The sequence below is a fragment of the Notamacropus eugenii genome, chromosome 3, assembly GCF_028372415.1.
Source record: "Notamacropus eugenii isolate mMacEug1 chromosome 3, mMacEug1.pri_v2, whole genome shotgun sequence".
NCBI lineage: Eukaryota > Metazoa > Chordata > Mammalia > Diprotodontia > Macropodidae > Notamacropus > Notamacropus eugenii.
In genome coordinates this window covers 32813139-32832533 of record NC_092874.1, presented here as the reverse complement: position 1 = coordinate 32832533, position 19395 = coordinate 32813139, and the positions used below count along the sequence as shown (strand labels likewise).

Here is a 19395-nt window from a genome sequence, read left to right as displayed (position 1 = left end):
TGAAGAACCTCAAACGCCTTCGAGCCCAACCCCATCCTGTGCAAAGAAATGGAAACACAGAAAAGTTAGATGACTTGTTGAGGTTCACCTAGCCAGTAATAACTTCAGGAGGGATCTGAACACAAGTCTTCCTGGTTCCAAGTCCAAGGCCCTGTCCACTATACCCTACTCCATCTAGGATCCAGAGAGGAAAAATAGAAAGATTGCTAAGGATATCTGAATCTTATAGTCATACTGCATTAACACATCCTGCATGGATTATCTCTCTCCTAATAACATCCATGAAAATAATTCCTCCTATATTTGTGTGTCCCTGGGACATGGGAAGGTAAAGAAAGGTAAGCTCTAGTTTCTTGATACATGATTGCTAATACTTCACACATCAACTCCCATTCCCAGAATATGGAAAAAGTTTAATCAGGTCATGATTATTTTATATTGGATATATTTATTAAATCTAATTTTTAATGAAGATCAAATAAAATAATTCACCTGATAGAGTACTATTATTTTTAGTTTAATCAGAATTATCTTTTAAAAACTTTTAAATTTTTAAAAACATCTCATAATTATAAACTCTCTAAACCTGAGAATATATGTGGTTGTTAGGTCTTTTTAAAAATAATCTCCTTCTATGTTTAAGTTATAAAAGGAAAACAACCAAATCTATTAAATGGTTCTCTCAATAAATCCTAATGCTGCAAAGTTAGTAGGTTTGTTCTTGATTCCATCAAGTGCCCATCTGTGAGGTGGGAATATTTAATTCCAAGAGTATAGAAAGCAGGCAGTCAAAATTGAATTTCTCCCACTCTTTTATCCTTTAGACATTTAATAAAAATAGAACACAAAATGAGAGAAATTATATTCTTGAGAGTGATGATAGCTGGATTGCAAGAAACCATTCAATTGGTTTAATCCTTTTCATAGATTAACCTAGCACAGGCAGGAGCAAATGTCTTAATCTAGGTGCTATCTGACCATAGTGCACACTTATATCCTCCATCATAGCATTACCCTAATCCTTCTCACTTCCTGAAGATTTGTTTCTGCTTGCTTCAACTGTTACATGGTCTATAGATTCCCCTTTAAAGGTTATGTTATGATTACATGTGTTCTACATCATTGAATCACAGATTTAGAGCTGTGGAGGTGGAGGGGTGGTCATTATCATTTTATAGATTAGAAAAGAGAGATTCATGAAATTAAAATGACTTGCCCAGGGTCACTAAACTAGTAGGTCTCGGTGGAAGGATTTGAACCCAGATCCTTTCTAGTTTCCTACTCTAGCCACAATGCAGTATTGCTAATACGTCACATTGGATAGGTGATGGAAATTCCTATAAGCTCAGGCATCTGTATCTCTGTGTGAACTGCAGACCTTCTGACTTGCTGATTCTCAAAGCTCTTCATTAAGTCGGCTTCTGGAGTCACTTTTTTTAAAGACACAGGTATAGTTGTTGTTTTTCTTTTGGGGGTTAAGTTGAAAAGAGTGACATATTTCTAGCGGCATTATTTTACTAAAATGTCAGTACTAAAGACAATTAAGAGTTTTATTTTCCTGTTAGGTAAGATTCTCCATTAAGTACTAATAAGGAATGACAAATATATAGATAGGTATTCTGTAAAAATAATAATTACGTAAGATTCTCGTATTAATACTCTCCTATAACAACACATACACATGTTGCATATGACTATGTAAACATCTGTACATAGAGATAGATATGTACAGATGGGAAGGGGGAGGGGAAGAGTAAATGAAAAGGAGGAAAAGGGAACCAGGCAGGACAGATCAGAGTATGATCAAATCCGCACATGGACCTAAGACTGAGAGAGAAAACATACGGGAAACAGAAATATATGATTTTTCATTTACCATCTATATTATTTTTTTTAAATAAAATCTCCACTGACAGCTTAGAAGTTTTAAATATGGCTACATCTAATGAATACCCATTACAGAATATCATTTTCCCAGGTATTATGTCACAGTGTACATTAAGGTAAGAGCTAATCATGCCTCAGTGTCCACAGCTGAAGGAAACATAAATCCTTTTTTGTTGGCTCCCGTAACTCCAAAGAAAGTAATACATTATAGTCCTAAAAAGGGCTGACAAGAGAAGAAAATGAACTTCTGCTAATGAAGCCTTTTAGATAAATTTTCTAGTTTCTAATCAAACTATTATTCAGCTCTCTTATTTTCTATTTGGGTTCCATTTATAGAGTGCTCTACAGCCTTTAAAATTTCATGTTTATAGGAGCTTTTAAATTGTTCATCTCAGCTCTGTGTGATCATAAAAGAGAAAAAACACAATAAAGTAGATGAGAGAAATGGGTTGGCTGGCTTGATGGGAGAGGAAGGACTTAGTACAGGGTGTTTGTAGAAGCACATTAGGAAATCAAAGATATTTCTTTTTTAAAAGACATGGCCATGGAATAATCAGCTACATTGAGAAATAAAGACATTTTCAACTGTTATAGACCACTGGGGGAAGGAAGAAATGGTAAGTTTATCATGTGGGTATGGTTCTCAGTAATGACAACACCCTTCACATGATCCAAGAATTGGTATATAGTTTTAGAGCAAGTGTCTATGGACTCTGTGTTAGAATGTGTATATAGATATGTATACGTGTATGTATGTATGTATGTGTGTAGATGTATATATGTATATACAAACCTATATGCACATACATATATGCACACACATATTGTATTTCAATATAATTGTTTTTTCTTTGTCATCTAGGGTATTCTATTTTATGCATGGAAAAGAAATATTATTCTGAGAAGGGATCCATTGGTTTTACCTGTGTGCCTAGGGGATCTCTCTCTCTCTCTCTCTCTGTCTCTCTCTGTCTCTCTCTCACACACACACACACACACACACACACACACACACACACATACACACACTACCTTCTATCTTAGATTACTCATGTCAGGGAGAGACTAAATAATAAGCCCAGCATCATACAACTTGGACGCATGAGAGGCAAGACTTGAAACCAGATCCTCCTAACTCAAAAGCAGGCTCTCTATCCAGTATGCCAAGCTACTATAGTGTAATGATTCACAGCAATGACAGATTGGCTTCGAAAAACTGAAGAAGTGGCTTATTTTTAATATGTTAAGTATGTAGAAAGCTTGTTAAAAGACTCCTAAAATAAAATACACATTCAAGGTAAATACTTCTCAGTGGAAGCTAAAGAATCTAACTAAGGAAACCAATAAAAATGGACAAAATTTGTCTTGCAAACATTCTATGAAAACTTATGCTAAAATCTCCCCTTCCAAAATATTGAATATTCATTTAATTTGGAACTCATGCCATTTTAATTTTTTGAGTAACTACAATGAGGTGAAAGAAGTTCACTGTTAATTTTTAAATACTTTTTTTTTAAAAAGGATGTGAGGGGAAAAAAATAACAACAGGTAGAATAGAAGTATATCATTCTAAAGGATTCCTCCTTTCCCCTGTCCCCACCAAAGAAAAAGAAAAGAAAAGTAAAATCAAGCCACTTTTGAAAGGCCATTCCAAAAAAATCATTTCAATAAAAGAAATGATAAAGTCAAAAAAAGAATTGACGATTCAACAAGACACAAATTCAAATAAAAAAGCTGGAACACAAAGCCTTAAAGGAAAATGCTTCTTCCCAAGGAGGGATGGTTTTCACTGGCCTCCAGGTGTAATATTGTGTGCACTGATGAGCTGATCAACAGAACAGAACTTCTACCCAGCTGTAATCAAGAGTGATTGATGGTTGGAACAAAAAAAAGTTGATTATCATGACAAGTTCACTGATGTGGAGAAAATAAGCAATGCTCTGGAAATGGATAAAACCTGTTCAGAGCCTGCCTTCTGAAAGCATCTTTCTAAGGGAACTGAGAAAAGGGCTAGCTTCCCCCAAGAGACCTGAGATAGGATGCACCAGCTAAGGGTAAATTTGCTTGGCTTTAATTTCTACGGATGGAAAGAATCAGCTCATTTATATTTTAAAATGCACACCCTGTAGATAATGTTACAGATGCATTTGGTCAAACTTACGTTTACCATTGCCTAGCTTAGGTCCACTATATGTACGTGTTCCATGGTACCTACAACTAAAATGCACACATGTATCTCAATACATAGAACTTATGGTGAACATGCTTCCATCTGTCACTTTCAGTTCACTCATGATACAGACTGGCTTCCCTATGGTGACTGCAATTTTACTGATATCCATTTCAAATTAAAGCAAAGCATAAATTTGGACAAAGACAACATATCCCACAAGCACTTTCCTAGTTTGCATTTGGCATGTCAAATAAAGTTTCAAGAATTTGCAAACAAAGTGAATCTGGACTCAAGTATCTGGTGTGATGGTTCTCATACAGTGGTCACACCCTGTGCAGACATCGCTAAAACAGAACCACATTCAACCAGTTGACTGGTGGGGTTTTTCATGTCTTGTCTAGTTTTCAACACCAAACCAAAAAAAAAAAAAAAATCAGCCAGGAAACTATTCCTAATGAGTAGAGCTATCCAAGAATGGAATAAGTTGCCTTGAGAGCTTATAAATTCCCTCTCCTTGGAAGTCTTAAAACTGATGATGGATGACAATTTGTTTGGTATGTCATAGTGAGGATTCCTTTTATATATGTGTTACACTAGATGACCCCTGGGCCCCTTCTAACTCTGAAATTCTGTGATTCTGATCTAACTTCAGTATGAGTTGTGTTTAACTGTAGTAGTTAAAATGATCCTTGTGATGTGATTTATTTCATTCTATTTGGCTACTTTATAATTAAACATGACACAGATTGTTGGAATTGGGCTTACGGGGGATTAAGTTCCATTGCTCCCATGTACATCTTCTATTACCAGGGGTAAGGCATTTATTGTCTCTGGGCCACAGTTTCAACTCTAAAATCAGGAGGTTGCCCCCAATCTTCTCTAAGATCCCTTCCAGCCTGAATGCTATGGTGCTATCAATGTATGGAAGTAGACAAATGAAGATGTTGTCTCTGTGAACTTTGAACTTTCTTCTAGTTTTAAATCTACAATCCTGTTTTCTAAAGTCCCTTCAAACTCTTAAACTATATTGCCAATTGTCATCAATATATAAACTGTGATGATCTCATTGATTCTGAAATAGTCAAATTGAATAGGTAGCTTCCTTCCCCTCATTTGGACAAAGTTAGAGCCTTGGTAGCTCTAGAATTTGGGGAAAATTCTGGTTCATTCATTCATTTCAAAGCATGTCATTGAAACAGAACAGACATCATCTATAAGAAAAATATTGAAAGTTACATCTAATAGGAAAAGGACAATACTACAGGCTACAAATAATAAACACAAAGAACAGGGACTGAGAAGAATGACTTAATTATCACACCCATGTCTCCTCCTTTTGGGACTCCAATGCACAGGGCAGCTCACTTCTCTTACACTTCTCTTTTGCATGGTGCATGGATGGCACGATCCTACTAAGTGTTGAAATTTACACTAATGAGGTGAGGAGTAATGGTAAGTGCTTCAAGAAATTATGAATACGATGAGTACAGGCAAGCATTGGAAGACCCTTCTGAACTGATGAAAAGTAAGCAGTCGGGGAAACAATAGAATCCATTAGTACAATAGTAGACATGCAAGATCAATGACAAGAAATTAATTAAAATAGAATGCCATGACTAAATGTAGCCTCTATGGGTTTCTTTGGTAAGATGAGGGAGAATGGGACTGAAACACCAAATAAATAATGTGTAATTTTCTTCAGCTATTTTTGGTAATTTTTTTCCTATCCTTTTTAGTCATTGTTAGGAAGAGTGGAGAGGGATACGTTGAGAATTGCAGATCATGTGAAATCAAAAGATATCAATAAAAATTATTTTTAAAATAATGAGTGGAATGATGATCAATATCAAACATCAATGTGAATTGAGCTAACCATTTAAGAAAGCAATTTGAAATTATGACCCCCACTTATGGCACCCTCCCAGAAAAAAAGAAGTGGAATTATGCTAAGGAGCTATCCATAGAAACGTCCACTGACCTGGGGATTTCTCTGACAGGCACGCACACCAAAGAGGGCAAAGACTGAAAGAAAACTAGCATATGCACTAAAGTGTTTATAGCAGCACATATAGTACTGGGGGAAATGGAGAAAATGCAGGTAGTCACCCACTGGGGACTGACTAAACAAACTGTGAAATAAGAATGTGATATGAGATTACTGAATTACAAGAAATGAGAATTATGAAGGATAGAAAAACTGGCTTTTTTTATGAAGGAGGGAGAGGAAGGAAACAATCTTAACTGTCTATGTGCCAAACATTGAGCTAAAGCCCTTTACAAATATCATTTCATTTGAATATGAATTAATGCGAAAGAAAATAAATGGAATCTGGAAATAAATATGCATAATGACTATAAACAACATGTGAGTAGCTAAGTGCACTGGATACAGCACTGGGCCTGGACTTAGTTCAAATGTGACCTCAGACACTTACTAGCTGTGTGGCCCTGGGCAAGTCATTTAACCATGTTTGCCTCAATTTTCTCACCTGTAACATGAGCTAGAGAAAGAATCAACAAACCACTCCATTATCTTTGTCAAGAAAACCTCAAATGGGCTTACCAAGAACTGAACACTACTGAAATAACTGAACAACAACTAAAACAATGTGTAATAAAACCCTTCATAGAGTACTCGCAGTTGACATTCCTGGCTCTAAGCAACCACAAAAAAGGGGGATGAGAATTGGGGAGTAGTACCAGTCCCATATGACTAATCGTAAAGGGTTTGCACTGTTTGATGATAAAGAGTCTCCTAATTGGCTGTTAAAGTGGAAGAGTTGATGACTCAGGATATGAGTGGGAGATGACAAAAAAGTCCCCTAAGTGCCTGCTTGGCCATAATCCAGTGAATGTACAACGAAGGTTGAGCCATCCCACTATGAAGCATGAGAGTTGTTTACGGCTGCTTCCAGAGATGATCTGAGGCAGTGAATCTGACCTAACTTGCACCAAGCAGCAGACTGATGTGCGTGGATGCCCTGCTTAGGCCTTCTACATAAGATGAGGCTGGTTCTCTTTGAGTTTCTTTTACTTAGCTGACCTTGTCATACTCCAGTGTTCGGAATTCTACTGGTGCAGGAACCACTCCATCTCCTTTACATGACATGCAGCATCAGTGCACACAGTGGCATCCCATAGCAGCTGGGAAGTTACCACTTTAGGGAGAATGACCATCAGAAGGCAAGGACTGGTCCAACTGAATTGGTTCATCTGCAGAGTTTTATTAGGCTACTGTTTAGAGAGTATAAAGGAAGGTAAAATTGAAAAAATGGATAATGAACAGTCTTGCAAACTATATTATGTCTCAGTGAAGTTTGAATACTAGCCTTCCAATCAGATGTATTATTAGTAATTATAAGTTAAAGTGGTGAGTCCTGTTTCAATTTTTCTGTTGTATATCATGGTTCTTTTTATGGTTACCATTATATTCCATATATAAATAAATGACCAATTCATTATTAAATTCTATTGTACATCGAGTTTTCACCTTTCCTATACATCCCCATTTTGGGTGACCTTGACTAATGTCCATAAGTCAGACAGTCTCCAGGATACCAGAGTGGGAGGCTTTAATGAGCTCATGAGTGTGAGAATGAAGGGACCTACTTTGCCTAATGAAAGGGGAGACTTCCCTAGCAATGAATCTAGTAAAAACCAGGTTGAATGCAGAGGAAAGGGAAGTATGTGTGTCCCAACCCCTGTTTACCCAATGACAGTGGATCCATACAGAAAAAAAATACCACAACAAAAAATCTGAACTGCATACAATTACTGAGATCAATCTTGGTCTAAAGATGACAGAAGAAAATTCCTTTCCCCCCACCCTCTTCTTTATACAGTAAGGGGCAATGGTCACCAGATAGCATATACTATCAGAACTGGCTGCCATGTTGGTTAACTTTGATGAATAGATTTTGTCTTTTCTCTTTTTAATCTCTGTTACAGGGAATAATTCTTTGGAAAGGGGAGTACAGCAGAAATATTTAGAAATGAAAGTGATATAAAAACAGAAGACATTAATAAGATAAAAAAATCAACAGCAAATGTCAAGTCTTCAGTGACAATAAAATAAAGACACCTTTCCATTTCAACACTCTCAATATTTTTTAGATGTCAGTGATTTGGGAATTTTTTTTTGATCTTAGCATCCAATGCTCTTTTGAGATATGTATATAATTACATAAAAAGAGGAAAAAGTAATTAAATTCAAATTAAAACAGTATCTCATGTAGTTTCTTAGGGGATCTTGGATGTTTCAGCAAACAAACCATTCATGGCTCTGAAAATGAAAGTTTTTCTTTGACATCCCCTTCCCCTTCCATGTAATAGGACCATTTGTACTGTTTGAAATCTTCCTATAGAAGAGACATTATAAGTAGAGGCTTGACTTCTGCCCTTAGAGAAATCCTAGATCTCAAATGATGCTGTAGGATACAAGGCTTCTCATACCTAAAGACAAGCTTCTTTTCAGGGATCCTTGAAATCAAGTCACACTTGAGAACATTTTTCTGTGTTACTGGGTCGGTAGGGAATGACTGAGGGAAATGTATCGATACATTCACGAGAATGACCCAGGCATTCCAAAACAATCATTGATGAAGCTGACAATTTTAACTGCATTTTCTGTCTCTGTATCCAATAATTCACAATACTTTAGCCTGCTCAGAAGTTAGCATTGAAAACTGACTATAGTTGACTTCCCTCCTCTTCCTTTGGAGCCAATAAGTTGGACCCTCTCTTCCTTATGTATCTGTATACTCCTGTATATAGTCCAAGCTTTGTTCTTCTACCCACTATATAATCTCTATCCTGAGCCCATGCCCTACATGACCAACTGCCTCCTGAACACTCTTATTTGGAGGCAAATTTAGAGAAGAAAGTGATAAAGCACATACCACTATCACCACCACAAAACTTCCTAACACTTGGACTGCCTCAAAGTGGGATGGTTTACCTTGGGAGAGAGCAGGTTTCTGGTGTGTGGAGACCTTCAAACAAATACAGAGTGCATGTAATTTAGTGGAGATTATTTCCAGTTATGAATGACCTCTGCAGAGATCACTTATAGCTCTGAAGCAAATTCTATAAATCAGTAATCTTCACTCAATTCTCTGTTCTTGTCTTTCCAACAATTTGATGTGTAAACTATTCAGAAACTGCCCCTTGCAAACAAGTCAGCCTGTCTCTGAACATGACTAATTTTCTACTTGGACAACAATCTATCTCTCTTAACCAGTTTCCATCTGAAGAAAATCAATCCTGTCTTCTAATAATGTATGATGATTCATGGGCCTCCTATAGACTGTAAGCTTCATCAGTGTGAGGATTATTTTATTTTAGACTTTATATTCCCAGTTACTTATATATAGTGGGAGTGTAAAGAATATGTGTAAGGTTGCATTAAACATGTTACCACCATCACTCCAGTCCCACAGTTATGAGTTTCATTTTAAAGAGCTTTTACAGCAGGGGTGATTAGGCATTGTGGGTCATTGAACCCTTTCAGCAATCTCATGAATCCTAGGTATTCCTGTTCAGAATATTTTTAAATGTATAAAATAGATGGTTATCAAAATTTAAAAAGAAGATCAAGAACTCTTCCTCTAAAGGATGCATTTCTCTCAAAAGAATGCTCTCACTATTTTCTGGCACAATTGTTTTTCTGGGCCCACCTGACTTTCCTTTGGACTTTGAAATCTGTGGGAGTTTGGGCCAACATTTTCTTCCATGACCCACCCAGTGGCTCTTTTTTGTCAGGGATCTTCTCCAAAGCTCAAGCTGAAGGCTAGAAGAGGTACACTGGCAGCCATGGTGAACATGTTGCTCCTCTGCTGCACACATTGGGCACAAACTGGCCCTTCAAAGGGCATTTTTGACTGTATTCCATCGGTATAGAAAGCTTGTGTCACCAGCAAACTTTGAAGAGCTGGCCTCCTTTGAACCCAGGGTAACTTTGACCAACAATACAAAGGCATCTTGCCAAAGTTCCCTGTTCTTTTTTGAATCCTAATGGTTATGCCAAAGAAGTACCTTTGAAGGGAAAATAACAGTAACAACAAGCTCACCAGGCTGAGATATGGGGTCAGATAACCCTACAGTCTTAGACCGTAGCAGAAGACATTATCTATGTAAAATACATTTCAGGGAGGGCTGAAAATTTCATTTTAAGGGAGAGACCAACAATGACTTAGAGAAAATCTCAGCTGTTTTTTAAACAGATACACATATGTATATGTGTATATTTGCATATGTATATAAATGGGGGTTATGTGTTTAAATATGAATGAATATTTGTACATGCAAAGGCAACATTATACTGTGTTAAAAGCACTGGATTTGGAATCAGGGGACATGGGGTAAAATCTTCATCAAAACTCAGCTGAGATACTGAGTTCAATTTTATCACTATGGTTTAAGAAAGACATTGATATGCTAGAGGGTTCACAGAGGAGGACAAGCTTGCATCCTAATATTTTTATTCATCTTAAAAAGCATTGATTTTCTCTTCCTGTGCAATAGTCCACAGAACGTTAAACATAAAAGAATCATAACAGAATATCAACTTGTACCTAGGCTATTTCTATCTGAACTCAGAAGGAAGAAGGGGGTGGAAGGTGGGGTAAAAGAAGGAGTGGGTCAAAAGGGAGGAGGAGGAGTGGGAGGGAAAGGAAAATAGAGGAAGTAGAAAGGGAAAGGGAGAAGGAAGAGGGAAGGGGAAGGGGAAAAGAATAGAAGCAGAAGAAAAGTACAGAAAAAGAAGAATGAGAGTGAAAGAATGGGAAGAGAAAGAAATAATTATCATATCCCATTTTTTATTATATAGGAGGCTTGCACCTAATTTCCTAATTGATTTTGGTAATTAGTGTTTACTGCTTTTTTTTTATTTGTAGAAGTTAAAAACCAACAAAGTGTTCAATATCTCCAATACAGTTGTTTTTATTTACCTATTAAATATTCAATAAAGACTTTAGATCTATGGCAGTCTCTATTTAGAAAGATAATCTACGAGTTGGAAGGGACCTGTAAGGGCAAGCAAAGTAGGCTCTTTTGACGTTTTTGTTTTAGTATAAAGAACCTCTGATTGAATAATGTGATTAGGGAAGATTTTCCCCCTGGGAAGATTTGTAGGAATGAGGCACTGGTTCTCAAGAGTTGTGATGCCCTCTGGCTCTAAAAAGTATATAAAGACTCTCAGGTGAGGTTTAACTTTGGGGCTTAGTTTTTGGAATGTTTGTGTAGTAGATGAGACTCTGGGAAGCCACTAAAGAGTCCCCTAGTTTTGAAAATCCAGATGTTGGTGCTTCCCTCTCTGGTAATTATGTATGTATGTGATGGTCAGACAATTGGAAACCTGTCTTTTGGTCTTTATTTCTCTTCTTATATTTTTCTCAATTGGTAAATGATATATGTGATTGATTAAAGGAAATTGTTAACCCCTCAAAAGTTGTCTTTCCTTTTAGAAAAGCAAATCAAAGAACCTGTGATAGCAGAACCCCCTGTGTATATGGGGTCCTTACTATACAAGACCATAGAATACATCTTTTCCAGACTCCTCATTGTATAGATGAAGGCACTAAGGTCTTGTAAATGTAACTGGTTTACCACAAAGCCCACTTGAGAGGCAGAATATGAACCGAAGTGCTCTGACCACATAGGACATATTGCACTATATGTATATATACACATACATGCATACATACATGTATATACATATATTTATATACATATGTACACACATGCACATACATGTATATGTATATATGTGTGTATATATACATATATAAATAAATATATGTGCACTATATGTACACCTACTATAATCAGAATTTTTTTTCTGAAAGTTCTTGAAAATGATCACATTTTGTAGCAGATAAACAAAGAGGGAATCTTCCCACATCATATTTTAAAAGAGTAAAAACTGAACTTTCTAAAATTAGCTCTTCACTGAGAAATTGGACTAATGCATAAAGAAGAGGCGTGTTTTTTTTTTAAGTGTCATACAAGTGAATTCTCATAGGTCAAGGCTACAAAGAATCTGAAAACATGCAGTTATGTTATAAGGCAGGTGCAGCAGGAAACCAAATCAGCCAATTGACAACATCAGAATCAAAAACAATAAAATCCCTGCTTTTTCCATGCAATGAAATGACTGTTTTGAGAATCATTTAGTTCTGTATGCTCTGTACTCCCTTAATTCACCAGACAGGGATGCAAATTCGATTCACTTCCTGCCTGGCTGCCCAGACAGCAGAGCTTCCAAGGCTCAAAAAGCAGCCTGCCCCAAAGGAAGAAAAATGTATTGATCCTAGCATCATCTTTATTCAGAATTAGCAACACTGGTGATACTCAGTCTCACACTCAAAACCACATAGGAATACTGCAGATAGAAAACACAGACAGAATTCTTGGCAGGTGACGGTGGCATGAAGGATGCTCCTGCTGGGGAGGGAGGATCTGAAACACTGTCAGTGAAATTCTCACCCAGTATTCAGACCCCTAGGGCTCCTCTATGGCACCTTTTGTGCCTCAAATTCTCTCAAGGAAATCTTGTTCCTTAATTTTTAAAGCACCCCTTGCCAACTATGCCAAGACAAGGGGGATGTCATACATGTTCTCAAGGGATTAGTTAACAATAATCTGAGGCCAAGATGGAAATAGAAGTTTGAGTGTATGAAGAGGGAAAGGGTAGCAAAGACAAAGTATCATCAGTTTCACAGTTTTGCCAAGTAATAATCCTGCACAGAGAGGAATTTGTCCATAGCTCAGGTCAGCAGGCCTCCAATGGGTCTGTATAGTTGAGAGTAGCCTTTGGCCATGTACCATTTCTATACCCATTGGATGATGGTGTCAAAGTATCACTAAGTTATGCATAAGAAACATAGTGCATGCATTGCCTTTCCTTATCAAAAAATGAGCAGATTTCCAAACTAAAGGGCACATCATGGATTAATACAGTTTCAATACCATAACACTATATACTTTTTCATGCTCAGTTCTGGGAGAGAGAAAGCTTAAGGAAGCCCTATTGCTTTATGATCAGAAAAGTACAATGCATTTTTATAGTGAATAGCAAGTGATAAACTTACATCAGAATTAAATCTCAACTGGCAAATGTTGCATGATATGATTTGCTTTCTTCGATGAGGAAGAGGAACCCCAAATGTATGGTTTATTACAGCTTTCTGAATTGGGTCCATCTGCAACAAGAGAAAAAAAATGGAAATAAAGCTTGTCAGTTCCAAAGGAATTCTTCCTACTCCACTAAATAGGCAATCTGAACAGCTCTAATCCATGACTTACATGATTAAAAAACATTTTTTTTTTAATTTGGAGGGATTAGTTTTCTATTTTCCTTACAGACTGGGCCACAATAAATTCAAAGCTCAGGATAATAAGAAAATAATAAATGTCTATATTACATCTTTCATACCAACCTATTTCTAATTCGGGGTCATGGATTATGTTGTTTCATCACCATAAATAAGTAATTGAAATATCACAAGAACTTTTTTGTCAAATGCTAATGTCCCCAGTAATATGCTCTATGTCCACACAGAAGCTAGTTTTTTTTAAAGCATTTTTACATGGAATTAGTCAACTCAGATATTGTAAAATTATACATTTATCAAACCTTTGATTTAATACTTGATCAGACACACCAGTAATCCCATTTCCCTCCTAGACAGGGGAGCATGGTAAAATGAAAAATATCTCTGAGTTTGTAATTTAAGGTCAGAAGCCCATGAAAAAATCAGCTTTTGCTGTTTTTTATTTATGTTAACAGAGTAAAAAAGAATTTTACCACTCTGAATTTTGGTTTTCCCATTAATATAATAAGGTACTTGGAGAATATCATCTCTTAAAGTCCCTCAGTGGATAAAGTACCATGCCTAAAGTCAGTAAGACTCATCTTCATAAGTTCAAATCTGGCGTCAGACATTTACCAGCTATATGACCTTGGGCAAGTCACTTAACTCTGTTCACTTCACTTTCCTCATTTGTAAAATAAACTGGAGAAGGAAATAGCAAACCAGTCCAGTGTATTTACCAAGGAAAACCCAAATGGTGTCATGCAGAGTTGGACGTGACACAACAAATGATTGAATGACAACTGAACAAGAAAAACAACAATGAACATGGGCCTCGGTTTTCTGTAAAAATGTGGAGTTAAAACCATATCCTCCGTCAGGACCTTAATTCATCAGCTACACAAGGGATTCTTCTGTATATGGGAATAGGCTTAGAATGTAGTTCATTTCACTTTTCATGGGCAGAGCTAAAATGGTGGAGTACATAAGCATTTAGCTAAGTTCTCCCAACATTCCTTTTCAGACAACTTTAACATATCACCTCAAATCAAATTCTGGAGCAGCAGAGACAACAGAAGGTGAGAGGGAGACATTCTCCCAGCCCAAGACAATGGAGGAGGTCATAAAGAGATATCTGACACACAGGAGGACACTGGCCTGGAGTCCATGTGAATGAAATTCCAGGGATGAGACTAAGTGGTAGTGACAGAAACATCAGCAGCTTCAGGAATTTTCAAACCAGAGACAATCACACCATTTTAGAAGCATTGAAAACTTCTAGAACTCCAGAACAAGCTTTGAAAACAGCAGCATGAGATAGCCTGAAGCTGGAGACAGAGTCCATTCTCCCTCTTCCTTGTCAGGACAGGAGACCAACATTAACATAAAGTTCAAAATCAAAAAATGAGGTGGAAAAATGAGCAAACAACAACAATAATAATAATAAAACCTGGCCATAAAAAACAACTATTGTGATAGAGAAGATAAAGACACAAACTCAAAAGAAGACAATGAAGTCAAAACAACTACAACCAAAACTTCAAAGAAAAATGTGGATTAGACATAAACCCAACAGGAATTCTTGGAAGGTTTTTTTGTATTTTGTTTTTTAACAAATAATAGTGGTAGAGAAAATATTAGATATTGGAAATGAAAACAAAGGAAGAAAATAATGAAAATACAATTTACAGCTTAGTTTTTAAAAAGACAAAAATAGGTACTTAATGAAAAAGAGGACTTTCATGCATTTCTGATGGGAAGATCAGAGGTGACTAGAAAATCTGAATTTCAAAAGCAAGACTCAAAAGAAGCATAAAAATGTAAACAGGATAAGGATGAAGGATAAAGAACAAGAGAGAAAGAGAGAGAGAGAGAGAGAGAGAGAGAGAGAGAGAGAGAGAGAGAGAGAAGAAAACAGGATGAAAAAAATGCAGTTTGTAATCATAATGGTGAATGTGAATGAGATGAACTCAAGTAGAAACAGGTAGCAGAATGGATTAGAAACCAGAATTCAACACTATGTTGTTTATAAGGAACACTTGAAACAGAAACATATGCAGAGATAAAATAAGGAGATAAAGCAGAATCTATTTATCAACTGAAATAAAGACAAAAAAAGCAGGGGATAGCAATCATGATCTCACACAAAGCAAAAGTAGCAACAAACTTAATTAAGAAGGAAAAGCAGGGAAGCTACACGCTGCTAAAAGGAACTATAGGTAATAAGGTAATATCATTACTAAACTTATGTACACAAAATGGTATTGTATTAAAATTCTTAAAGGAAAAGTTCAATTAATTACAAGAGAAAATTGACAGTAAAACTATACTAGTAGGGTATCTCAACTTTCCCTTCTCAGAGCTAGAGAAATTAAGTATAAAATAAATAATAAAGAAGCCAAGAAGGTCAATATAATCTTAGAAAAACTAGATGTGATATACATCTAGAGAAAACAGAATGGGAACAGAAAGAGGTATATCTTTTTCTCAGCTGTATATGGCACATTCAAAAAAATAAACATTAAGACTTAAAACCTTGCAACCAAATGCCAAAGGACAGAAATATTAAATGCACCCTTTTCAGATTACAGTGCAATGAAATTACATTTAATAAAGGGTTACAGATGCATATATTAAAAGCAAAATGGAAAATAAACAATGTAATCCTAAAGAATGAGTGCGTAAAAGATCAAATAGTAGAAACAATCAATAATCTTATTAAAAGAGAATTCCAAAATTTGTGGGATGCAACCAAAGCCATATTTAGGGGAAAATGTGTAACAATAAATGCATACATCAATAAAAGAGAGAAGGAGCAGATCAAGGATTTGGGCAAACAGCTAAAATGAAAAATCTAGAAAAAAAATGAAAATCCTTAACTAAACACCAAAATGGACATCTTGAAAATCAAAGGAGAGATTAAAATATTGAAAAGTATAAAAAAAAGAAAAAGAAAAAATGATAAACAAAACTAAGAACTAGTTTTATGAAAGAAAATAAACAAACCATTGGTTAATTTGATTTTTTTAAAAAGAAAGAAACCTAATTATTAGCATCAGAAATGAAAAAGGTGAATGTACCACCAACAAATATCAAAATAATTATTGTGAATTATTTTGCCCAATTATATGCCAGTAAAACTGATGAAATAAGTGGTGGATGAATATTTACAAAAATATTAACTGCCCAGATTAACAGAAGAGGAAATAGAATGCTTTATTAACTATATCTTAGAAAAATAAATAATCAATGAACTCCCTTAAAAAAATTTCCCAAGACCAAATGGATTCACAAATGAATTCTATTAAACATTTAAGGAACAATTAATCCCAATAGCATATAAACTTTTGAAAAAATAGTTAAAGAAGGAATCGTCCCAAACTCCTTTCATCATACAAATACAGTTTTGATACCTTCGGGAAGAGCAAAAACAGAGAAAGAAAACTGTAAACCAGTTTCCTCAGTGAATATTGAAGCAAAAATTTTAAATAAAATACTAACAAGAAGATTACAGTAATGTATCACAAAGGTCACATGCTATGAACAGGTAGGATTTATATCATGAATGCAGGGTTGGTTCAACATTAGGAAAACTATCAGCATAATTGATTATATCAATAATAAAAACATCAAAAATCAGATGAATATATCAATAGATACAGAAAAAGCCTTTGACAAAAATACAACACTCATTCCTACTAAAAGTACTAGAAAGCAGAGGAATTAGTGGAACCTTTCTCAAAATCATAAGTAGCATGTATAAAAAACTAAGAGCAAGAGGCAAAAAAGAGTCTTGGGATGTGGTACCACAATGAAGAAAAGGCAGGGAATCACCTGAACTCCTCCTAAAACCTCTCCAAACAACTTTAGATAATGCCTCAAAACTAATTCTGGAGCAGCAGGACCCACAAGAAGACAGGCTGAAACAATTTGCCAGCCCAAGGCACCTTAGAAGATCTGTAGGACCGCAGTCTTTTGTACAGGGGTGAGATTGGATTGTAATCCAGCACAGACTGGTCACAAGCAAGTCAGATGCAGGTGACTGAATCAGAGGTGGCAGTGGTGGTTTATGGAAATCTCAGCTCACAGACAGTAAGGGCATCAGAAGGAGATTATACCCTTTGCTGGCAACAGGGGAAGGATTCTGTTGCATTGTCCACACTTAGATCTGAGTCACAGTCCTGGGTTTCATTCCCAGGGCAAGGAGCAGCACTAGCACACCAAAGCTTGTGGCCCAGTTCCATAATGGAAAAGAGTACTCAGGTTCATTCATAGGACAGAGCATAGGCCAGGAAATTAGGAAGCACACCTCTCCCTAGATCATGCCACTTTGGAAGAAAGAAAAACTACAAGTCCCCAGAATTATCTCTGAGAACAGATGCACAAAAAAATGGAAGCTTAATGGGCAGAGCCAAGATGGCAGATTAGAAAGGCACATATACTCTAGTGCTTCCCCCAAGGTCCACAAAATACCTGTAAAAAATGACTCTCAAAAAATTCTAGAGCAGCAGAAGCCACAGAACAACAGAGTGAAAGAGATTTACAACCAAATGTAACCTGGAAAGTGACAGGAAAGGCCTATCTCATGGGAGGCTTAGTAGAGTGGGGCTCAGCCCTGGCTGTGGGGCACTAGGAGGAACAGGACCTGAACAGAACTCCAGGGCAGAATTCCCAGCAGGGAGGTCCCAGATCCCTCAACCCTCAAGAGACAAAGAAAGTTCCAAAGGTCAGTGTGGGAGGACTTTCTTAGCTGGGCAAGAGAGGAGCAGGGTCCCTCTAGCAGAGGTGGCAGCAGCAGCAGCAGCAGGCATCTACATGGCTGTGGAAGCAGCCTGGGTCCATTGTCCAGGCAGCTCAGCTTAAGGCCTCTGGGGGAATTGAGCAGCTGATCTGAATCTCAGTCTTGAGCATGGTACTGGGGGGAGGAGGAGCTCTTGGACCCTCCTCTTGACAAAGGATTCAGAAGTCAAGTAAATGGCTGGGAAAATGCCCAAAAAAGGGAAAAAAAATAAGACCACAGAAGATTACTTTCTTGGTGAACAGGCATCTCCTTCCATCCTTTCAGATGAGGAAAAACAAATCATACTGTCAGAGGAAGTCAAGGCTTCTAACTCCAGTACCTCCAAAATGAATATTAAATGGGTTCAAGCCATAAAAGAGCTTGAAAAGCAAGTCCGCAGCTTGCTAAAGGAGAACCAAAAAAATTCTGAGGACAATAACGCCTTTAAAAATAGGCTATCCCAATTGGAAAAAGAGATCCAAAAGGCCAATGAGGAGAAGGAGGCTTTAAAAAGCAGAATTAGCCAAACAGAAAAGAAGATTCAAAAGCTCACTGAACAAAATAGTTCTTTAAAAAAGAGACTGGCATTCAGGGAAGCTAATGACTATGATACAAACCAAGAAGTTAAAAAACAAAACCAAAAGATTGATAAAATAGAAAATAATGTGAAACATCTCGTTGGAAAAACAACTGACCTAGAAAATAGATCCAGGAGAGACAATTTAAAAATTATAGGACTACCTGAAAGTCATGATCAAAAAAAGAGCCTAGACATTGTCTTTCAAGAAATTATCAAGGAAAACTGCCTTGACATTCTAGAACCAGAGGGCAAAATAAATATTAAAAGAATCCACTGATCATCTCCTGAAAGAGATCCAATAAGAGAAACTCCTAGGAATATTGTGGTCAAATTTCAGAATTCCCAGGTCAAGGAGAAAATATTGCAAGCAGCTAGAAAGAAACAATTTGAGTATTGTGGAAATACAATCAGGATAACACAGGATCTGGCAGCTTCTACATTAAGGGACTGAATGGGCTTGGAATAGAATATTCCAGAAGTCAAAGGAACTGGGATTAAAACCAAGAATCACCTACCCAGCAAAACTGAGTATAATACTTCAAGGGAATAATGGTCATTCAATGATATAGAGGATTTTCAAGCATTCATGATGAAAAGACCAGAGCTGAATAGAAAATTTGACATTCAAACACAAGAATCAAGAGAAGCATGAAAAGGAATAGGA

General features: G+C 36.6%; 1 protein-coding gene across 12 annotated transcripts in view; it reads right to left on the bottom strand.

The window, feature by feature from the left end:
* The window catches only part of ZNF385D (zinc finger protein 385D), a 368989-nt gene that overhangs the window by 148642 nt on the left and 200952 nt on the right, over positions 1–19395 (bottom strand). For all 12 annotated transcript variants that reach the window (XM_072651193.1, XM_072651195.1, XM_072651196.1 and 9 more), the window contains one exon: positions 13150–13260. In XM_072651193.1, coding sequence (XP_072507294.1) covers positions 13150–13260 — 111 coding nt within the window. The remainder of the gene's footprint in view (positions 1–13149; positions 13261–19395) is intronic.